Source organism: Conger conger, chromosome 4 (assembly GCF_963514075.1).
Source record: "Conger conger chromosome 4, fConCon1.1, whole genome shotgun sequence".
Lineage (NCBI taxonomy): Eukaryota > Metazoa > Chordata > Actinopteri > Anguilliformes > Congridae > Conger > Conger conger.
This window is the reverse complement of record NC_083763.1, coordinates 17,690,040-17,700,126: the sequence shown is the minus strand read 5'-3', so window position 1 is coordinate 17,700,126 and position 10,087 is coordinate 17,690,040. Positions and strand designations below refer to the sequence as shown.

The window sequence follows — 10,087 nt, the reverse complement described above, 5'->3', positions numbered from 1 at the left end:
AGTGTAGATTGATTGGCAAACATGGCAATTTTAACCATTTTAAATTAAATCTACAACACAATCAAGTGTGAAAAAAAAAAGAAAAAAAGAAAAAAAATGAAAAAGTAAAAGTAAAAGTGAAGGGGTCTGAATACTTTCTGACGCCGCTGTATATTCCAGTCTACCCAAAATGCAGTTATGGGTACATTTTGGAATATTTTTGTCTCCTTCGTGGCTCATGTTTTCTCTGAAAAAAAACAAACAAGATATGCTGAAGTAAATTAAGTATAGCTATTTTGTACATATAAATAAAGAATTATACAAGTATAAACACTGGCTGTTCAATAATGGTGTTTGACAGTTTAATGGCATGGCCTTTTATACTATTATTATGTTTGCATGAATACATACAATATCAGATATTTGGTCAAAAGAAAAATGTAAATGCATTTGTTTTGATATAAAATATACCTATTTGAAGAAAAATTATACTGGAATCACAATGGCAATTTAGTACTGTGGTGTACATGTACTGTACCAGTCTTGTATTTCTACATGTCCATTTGAAATATATCAGGACTGAAGATAATCTGCTCTAGCACTAACCATAGATTCCCTAAAGGGGGCAATTCCTCAGCAGGATAATCAGCCCATTACAGCCAAGCAAACATTTCAGCTGAATTATATAAATAGAAAAAGACAGGAGTCTCCAATTGAACAAACTTAATTAAAAGGTTATCATTTGATCATGTGATGACACTTAACTGGTGAAGAAATACAATGAAGGGTAGACAAAGTAACCCTAATGGAAAAGAAAATGAGGAGGCAGAGAGAGAGAGAGGGTCCCATACCACTCACAGACATTCACACGCAGATCCCGACCTCTAACTGCTGCCCCCCCACCATCTCTCCCTTTCTCCTAGGAATAGAGGGGGGAGAGAGAGAGGGGACCCATAGTACACAAAACGATAACCCCCCCCCCCCCACCCCTGGCCTGCTTAAAACCTCTCAAACGGACAAACTATAGAAAGATGCTAAACAGTTTTAGTCCTTGGAGAGGTTATATTGTTACCTGAGCTTTATGAATAATAAAGTACACTTTTGGAAATTACTTCTGCTGCCAGAGAAACTCCAATTATCCATGGCAATTGCAAGACTGATAGTCACTTATTAAGCATATTCACATAGCCTCTCCCCAAAGCCATGTCTTAATTACTGCAATTTCCATATGTATAACTGGCCTTGGTTGGAACTGTCCTGCAGAACATCCTCACCGCAGTGAATTGTTAGGATCCATCACAGTGCCCTAATGAGTTGTGCATTGCATGTATCTCCTATGTTTCGGGCATGCAGATCTGCTGGGTGTAGGGTGGTTGGGAGAGCTTCATTTATTACCGGGATAATGAGGTGTCAATTTAAAGAGGGTCTGTTGCGGTAGACCGCCGTTTGCCTCTCATTTATGTTGCTTTTGATCCCCTCCAAATTCAGAATTACTCCAATTAATTTTATTCACGCGTTAGCTGTCGTGTTTGGCCTTTGCTACGTGGGATTTATTTGCGGTGTCGATACGTAGGTCTCCAGGGCAGGCGCATCCCCACTGGACCGCGCTTCCGAGATGGCCTGAGGTTCTGCACGCAGGACAGCTCCGCCAAGCTGGGTCGTGTCTGCGTGTACAGTGTGTGTGCGCGCGCGCAACTCTTTCTGGTCCAATAGCAGTGTAGAAAGGATAACCAAACATGCCATCATTGAGATGCATTTTTTTTAACAGAATGTTTCTTTATACCCCCCCCCCCCCCTCAATTTAATATGCTCAATTGCAGTCACCCATTGCTCCAACAATTTAACTATGTGTTCGCACTGTGCAGAAGTAGTGCATCCTTGCAACTTTGAAACAGGCCTTAAAAGAAAAGCAAAGGCCGCGATTAAAATGTAATACATTTAAAGAAATACGGTAATGACTGAAGGCTTGGGTCTGCTGGATTTGTACAGAAATGCCTGTTAATCCACTTCATTCACAGATGTTAAAGGGGAAGGCAGTCAGAAATTTTAGAGGGGCAGTTTCTTTTTTTTCTTTTTTTTTTATTCAGGGCACAGTGTGTTTTGGCTCTGTACGCCAGCACATTGGATTGAAAATGAAACAATGAATATGAGGTTACTGTGCAAACTGTTAGCTCTGATTTGAGGGTATTTAGATCCATATTTGGTAATATTATTATGCAGACTCCGTTTGATTTAAAGAATAGCTTTGTATATACTATACAAATATGGACAGTGGTTGTACACAATTAATTAGCCTTTATATGATGTCTTCAACTTAATCAATTAGTCATAGCCAACGTACAGTAATATAGTGTTTCCCCTATGATTTTTCCACCGGAGGACAGCAAAACTCAGTGTTGCACAAGCGCACGCAGTACTGATTCATGGAACTTTACGAACATTACAGCTGATTCGTGCCTCAGCTGATTGATTCACAGATTCACATGCCAGCTAGCACCTCGTTCGCGTGTAGCATAAAGCCAGTCATCCACTCAGTACGGAACAGTTGAGGTAGCGAACATTACCACAACAGACTCCCATAACACTCACTGAAACAACTGAAGACGTTGACTTTAACAAGTTAACTAAAATTGAATGTGAATGAGCACAACGATTTAAGCATGAATAATATGTGTGTTCAGAGAAAAACTAATCTGACAAATGCGTTAATTGGATCACACCAGTTAGGAGGTGGGAGTCTTGGGGTTTACAGTACTGTCCAAATTCATTAAATAACACTATTTCAGTCTCTCTATGGCTAGACGTCATATTGAATACCTGAAATGTACATGCTTGTGTCAAACCTGTCCTCTGTCATTGCAGTATGCAGATGCATATCATTGCTGTGTTGATTCCCCCCCCCCCCAGAATCAGCTGCTATTTCTTCAAATGGATAATTAATAGGTAAATAATACCTAAGTAAATAATTAAGAAATTATGTAAGTATAAGCATTCCAGAAAAACAAAGACAGGTGAGGATTAAATGGATGTACCATAAATAACTTGGGGGAAAAAAAACAAAAAAAGAAGAAAGAAAAAGAATGTAAGAGAAAATAAAAAGAGAAATGGGACAGAAAAGGAGAGAATCATACTCTAAACTATAACAAATAAGCATTACAATGAAAAACAACAGATTCTTTGAAGCAGAGATAATAATGAGGTGTAGAAGAAGAGATGGGAGGACATGCTTTATCTGTGAGAATTTAAAGGCACGTCTACTAATTTCTGTATTTTAGGCACAAAGTAAAGTTTATGGGTATGTGTAAGTGAAGATGTACATGGCATTAAATATTGTTTGAAATAAGTTAGTGGACACATTTAAAAATACATCAAACTGGAAGTAGGTGATAACCAATTTAACATACATGGAAAAGTCATGAGTTCGATCTGCTATTGTAGTCTATTGTAAATAACATACAAATAACAAGGGCTTGAAGGTGCAATTGTGAGGCATTCTGATAAGACAATATCCCTATGATCAAGTATAGGTAGTAACAACAGTGTAATTATTCTTTTCCTCACTTGAAATAAAAGTTTATAGAGGGATACCGAGGATACAAATTAATTTTATTTGTAATGTATTCAATATGAAAGCACTGAGTCAATCCAGAGGCCCAGCATTTGATTTAAAATATTCTGGCCTTGGACATTTAAAATAATGGTATTGTCTGCATACAATTGCACATTCCAGTCATAGCAAATTTGTGGAAGATCGTTAATAAATATGGAGAAAAGGATTGGCCCTAAGGACGACCCTTGTGGTACACCCTTTTCCACAATTAAATTATCAGATTGACTTCCGTGAAAACTGACGTCTATTGTGACGATATTAATTAAACCAAATTAAAGTATAGTGGGAGACACCAATGGCATATAGCTTATCAAGGAGATTGTAGTGATCAACACCATCAAAGGCCTTGGTCAAATCTAGGAAAACAGTACCATTAAATGTGCCATTTTCAGAGGCTGAGAATACATCATCAGTAAGTGTGATAGTTGTAGAAAACCTAGCTCTGAAACCTGTAAACATCTCATCTTCAAGGCTATGACAAATTAGCCACCTATAATCCAGGTATTATCCTAATAGTACCCAATCCCCACCACATTTTCAAGAAAAAACAAATGGCACATGTTTGAACAAAATATTTTCTTTATTCTGCAAGAGAAATGAGTATTGTGGAGTTCCGTTGATAATATACATGACTTCATCCCATAACAAATGGAGATACTACAACCAATACAAACTATCCAACAGATACAAGAAAGAAATCTTACTGTGATGAAAAAGGTAACTGAAGGATACCTATAAGCCTGAAGCAAGTACAGTCTTAATACTGAGAAAGAGGTCTTCCCACTGGAAACCTGGGTGAACGGCTATCCAACAGTACATTAGCTTAGTATGTACAAGAGGAATAACTGGTATTGTCAACATGCAACAAGATGCAACAAAAATGGTGGCTGGTCAAGGAATTGAACATAAAAGATCTATGGACAAAGTTTTTGAAAGTTGATGGAAGCACATTTGTATAGGATTTTGCAGTTCTTGTTCAAGTTTAGTCTTGAAACTTGAATTATGGAGACAGTCGACATGTTGTTATTGCTAGTATTGAGCTTTAAAATTGTCCATTTAAAAATAATTGAATTGTGCCCGTACAATCAGAAATGCTGGTATAAAAAGAAAACGTTTGTGATATAAACACCTGTGGGTTCATTCATTTCACTTTAGGATTGCTATATAGGTTATATAGCTTTAGCATATCACAAAATAAGCCACACAAATGTTCAAAATGAGTTAAAATTCAGAGAAGAGACGTTGAGAAACGTTCATTTAGTTAAGAGGTAAAATCCTTGAATCCTGGGAGTCCAGCAAGTAACACCATTTTTGTATTGTACTCGTTATTCCTCTTTCTCAGTATTTAATTTTTAATTGTATTTTTAACCACTGCAGTTGAACAGGACTAACTTGTTTCAGCAATAAGCGGTGACTTGTTTTGTTAGCTATATTAAATTCAGATTTGAATACACCATTAACAGACAAAGAACAGTTGTTTAACTTTTTTTTCTTTTCTTTTTTTTATACACAAAAACAACAGTCAAGAGTACCAAAGATGCATGCTGGGTTTCTGTTTGTATGTCGAAAGGGGGGAGGGGGGGGGAGAGAAAGTGAGTTTAGATCTGCTTTCTTGTTAAAGATGCTGTACTCCATGAATCTGTGCTGGCTACTGTGATGAGACAGCAGTGTTAGGAACACAAAGAGACTCCTGGTGAGAATCACAAATATTAAACCCAACTGCAAATAAAACTTTGCAGAACTGTGCAGGGGACAACTGCAAACAACAGCCCACATGTAAACCAAATCTGGCCTTGTACTATCCATCTACCACCTGTCACTAAAACAGGACTATGGAAATGCCTATTTTGGTTTATCCCCCACCCTACCCTATAAAATGCCATTCAATTAACGCCCCTTCTCCAAATGGTTTTAAAAAAGCACACATTTTCTCCACTGCAGGTCTTAAAAGCCCCAAGCAATGCTCTTTTGTCCCTGAAGTATTAAAGAAAAAAAAATATTGCATGCTTTCTGGAGTGAAGAAACCAAGAACCTCTCAAACTGGTATGTTTCGGACTGCTTTCTGCCCCGCAGAGAAGGACAATCACGTTTCTTTAAAAGACAAACCACCAATGACTTGGGGAACATGTATCGTATGCATTTCTATCACAGAAAAAGCAACTGTCTCCAGCTAGGCAAGTGTGCAAATAGACTAAATTCTGAAAAAAGAAGATGGAGGGGCTTATGAAAGCGTTTTATCCTGACAAATCGAACCATACTTTGGGCCTTCAAACCCCATTGTAAATGTAGCCCATAACTAGTAATCCTGAAAAATCAGCTCAACCAGGAAATCTCGGCAAAGCGAAGCCAAACTGATCTGAACCAGAGAGAGACGCCAGAAGCGCGGTCCAAAATGTTTGTACTATGATGCCCGTTTTACTTGCTCTCCCATTGTTTTCTCAAATGAGGGGTAATCTACTGTACATAAGAAGCATTCCAAAGCACTCTGATACAGCATCAAGACTCTGGACAGCTTCAAATTATAAAATTAAGCCCCAATAAATCCAAATGGAACTAAATAAAATCAAATTAAAAGATAGGAAATTAAATTATAGGGGTGCACATTGGCCTTCCTTCAATCTGCTCAAACAACTGCAAATAATGATAACTTCAGACTAGTGAAATATCAAAGGCAATAATAAACAGTAACAGAACGCCTCCAATGTCCCCTTCAAACTAGCTATGAATATCTAGCATCAAATGAATTTAACTTATATCTTTGGTCTCAATGCCAGGTAAGAAATAAAAGAAAATTCAATATAAAACAAAATGTCAGTGTAACCCCTTCAAATTACCATCATAGTAACTTATTAAAAGCCTAACTTTCCAGTAAACATGTCAGCTGTGATCCTTACTGAAGTCATTGCCGTACCAACTTTTTCTTAGTGTGATGTGTGCAATTTCAGACAGCCTCTCATTAATAATGGAATCCCACCTTATTTCCAAGGATTTACAAATAAAACGAAAAAGTCCTTGGGATTAAACAATGCATGAGTTCCATTAAATTCGAGCACATACACTGCAATTTTATGTTCAAAAACCCAACATATCAGTCCAGTCTTTTTGACCATAACACAAAAGGGATTTCTTCTGTAAAATATGTTTATATAATATGAAGACATTCAACAGTGAGCAATGCAATAGTTCAAGTAATAGAGACAGGACACCTTAGGTCCCGGTTACAAAAAATGCAAAAAACAAAAAAACAAAAACAAAAAATAAAACCCTCACATAATGTTGGGGGATTTAAAAAGAAAACTTTAAAAAATGAAATGTATAGATATTTAAGCTTCGGCATTACAGAAAGCCGCAGAGAAACACCTGTTGAGCCAAGTTGACTGAGCACGATGGCCAGCACCTGGTCACGTAGCCTAGCTTACATCCATGACTGTATCTGTGTTTTAAAGTGGACGGGCTTCAGAAAGCAGAAACGCCACCCTTTTCTGAAGCAACACGGCCGTCTGCTTGTTAAATAAACCAAATAAACCAGACGTTTTTCAAAAACAAACCATAGTCTCCTTTGCAGTGGGGGAGAACATGACCGTCTCACAGGTCTTCAACTGCTCGACCCATCTCTTCTGACTAGGCGTGTGTGTCGAGGCCTGAGGCTGGGCCAGCACACAGAACGGCATCCTGCTGTACATTCAACTCAACTACCCTTTCGCTTCACTTTATATCGTGTACAACCATTTACCTGAAAGCAGGGCAGGAACTGGCGGAGAGTGAGGAACTGCAATCCTATCCATCTCAGGGGTCTTAAAATACACCCGCTGTACAGACCCACCATCTGACTCACCAGCCTTCGCATGTGGCTTCTATCTCGGGCCAGCACCCAGCTCAGACAGTTCCATCTGTCTTATCTTAGTGCAATACACCATGGGTGTGGGCCCAGGAAGGCAGGCTTAAGAACATGTAAGATATGCACTGCCATCAGTTAGACGTCTACTCGGTTGCTGACAAATTGAAAGCAAAGCCCCCCCCCTCCCCCACAGACTGACCACCAATTACACTGCTGCACTGACTGACTTGACTGCTGACACCATTCCCCCCACATAGTCATACCAGCCTGCGGGCAGGGGCGCCCCGGTCCGGTCCCACTGGAGCCGAAAAAGGGCTCAGTGACATTGTAACCAGTCTCCCGGCTGGGGAGTGGCCTTTCAATTCAGCACAAAGGCCCATGAGACGCACAGGAGAGACTGAGCAGAGAGCACATTCATACAAAGTCTGCAATTTAGAAGTTACAACAAACATCAGATGCCTGCAATCTTGTAAAAAAGGCTAATCAATTATTATTCATTATTAACCGGTTTGGTATTTATTTTCTCAGGAGGTCATAGGTTTTTACCTCCAGATCTCCGACTCTGAATTTGGCGACAATAGTACAGACTGGCACAGGTGGCTTATGATCTTGAGCAGAGCAAAGCACATCCATCTCAGGTATGTGGATATGCAAATATGTAAAAGAGGCTCCATAAACCAGGGCCTAGCCCATCCCAAAAGCTGCTGCTCTGTGCCCATTAAAACCAGCTGAATGGCCCCATTGTTCCACAGACCTCTCCTGTCAACGGGGTCTTTAAGTAGGAGTGTGGATTACCAAGCAGGCAGGGGAAAAGACCACGACCGGTGGCTCCTCACAAACTGCTGATCGGAGGATCGCCACATACGCACTCAGGTATGACAATGTGCAAGCACCACAGCCAATAGGAAAACAAGGTTTTGTTTCAGGAAGTCAAGTCACTTCGTACACGGCCATTTTGCCTGTGATAATTTTTGTATATTCCTTTTATTGTTTTGACTTCAAACAAACAGGCAGCCACTGTTAAAACCTTTCAACAAAATGCTTCAACTGGTTATAAAGTCAAGCAGCGATATAAATAGGAGCAGTATAAAAATCTTTCTTCAAAGGTTCACTGTGCCCTTGATTATCTCATCTGTGCCACTGGGCAGGGTTAGTGCAGCTCTCCGGTAGACTCCTACCCTACTAATAATACATGTTGGATTGCACTTTCTTCAAGTTTCATCTTCTAAAGCATGTTTCTTCTCAACTCTGAACCATTGTTCCTGCTTCAGTTACATATTTCAAAGCTTATTTCATAGGTTCTATAAAGAATACAAAAATCCAAGTTGCTTGTTTTTTTTTTTTTTTTCCTTTTCGAACAAACATTAGCATATACATATATACTTTATGCCACACATAAAAAGGGTTTCAGTTTTACTTTAATTCCATGTTCTAAAATTTGGTGTAAAATGTGCAGCTGCAGACGTCTTTTAAATAAGTGCTTCAAATTTTCTGCGTGTACAATTTGGTTAACAATACATTTTTAAAGAGCTTTAGGGTTTAAGCACCAGCCCAAACACCATTTTATGTGTGGTACTAAACAAAGCACTGGCATTAATTCATCTGCTTCTTCTTTCAGTTTAATTTCAGTGGATTTTCTCCCATGCTAACTTTGGTCTCTGCACTGGACTGCTTTTAACAGGAAAATTAGCCAGCTTTGAGAGTCCAGCCAAGTGAAGCCAAGAAACAAATCTCCTCTCTACTGTTAGTATAAAAGCAAGCTTTTCTTTAAGACTACAAACATCTTCTACTCCGCCCCCTCTGCACGGCTGCCATCACTGTGATAAGAGACATCCGGGAAAGTGTCTGTCGCCTCTATGCTACATAGTTTTTGCTTTTAACATGGTGAGGGGATGGAATAAACCATCCTGAAACATTACTGCTTTTTCCTTGCATTCAGCTGACGAAAAGAAGTGAACAAAGAAAACTAACAAAATAAAATAAAACGTTGATGAAAGGAAATAAAGCCAAGATAAAATGTAGCGTTAAAAAGTCCCAGCTGGAGTTTAGGTAGCAGCGGGTCACCTGAAACTCGGCTCTTCTGTTTCTTCCGTTTCACATTCACAAATGTTTAAACTTCCTTGTGCAAATCAAGCAGTCTTTAGAAAGAATGCCCTCGAATTGTTCTAGTAAAAATATATATAACTCCAAGGTGGCTGACGTGTGTGTTGCAGCAAGTGTTTGTTTTTATTTTCGTTTGTTTGTTTGTCTGACCCCCCTCCCGATTGCGGTGTGTGAGTATGAGGGGGGCTCATCTGCGGAGCGAGGGCATCTGTGCATACACGGGGTAGGCCAGCCGCACGTTGAGCGAGTCATTATGCTGGACCAGCGAGGTGTGCTGGTAGTGCAGGACGAGGTCTTTCAGAGTGCTGTACAGGTTGTAGGGCTCGGCGAATCCGTAGCCGCGCGGGGTGCTGTAGATGACGCAGTGTTTCACCTCGCTGTCCACCCTGTGAGGGGAAAACGGCTCGCGTTAGTCCAAACGTCCCCTGGCCCCGTCCCTGTCCCCCACTGCAAAACAAGCCTGTCTTAAGGGTTCAAGTTACGTAACGGAACCTAGTAGAAAAAACGTTCCTTGTTCCAAGTTACTGTTTGGCTTGACACGTGAAAGTTTCTTACCC

General features: G+C 39.7%; 1 protein-coding gene across 2 annotated transcripts in view; it reads right to left on the bottom strand.

Annotated features, from left to right (window-relative positions):
* Positions 1–4,150: 4,150 nt before the first annotated feature.
* The window catches only part of pik3r3b (phosphoinositide-3-kinase, regulatory subunit 3b (gamma)), a 135,646-nt gene continuing 129,709 nt past the window's right edge, over positions 4,151–10,087 (bottom strand). For both annotated transcript variants that reach the window (XM_061238019.1, XM_061238020.1), the window contains one exon: positions 4,151–9,916. In XM_061238019.1, coding sequence (XP_061094003.1) covers positions 9,718–9,916 — 199 coding nt within the window. In that variant the 3' untranslated portion in view covers positions 4,151–9,717. The remainder of the gene's footprint in view (positions 9,917–10,087) is intronic.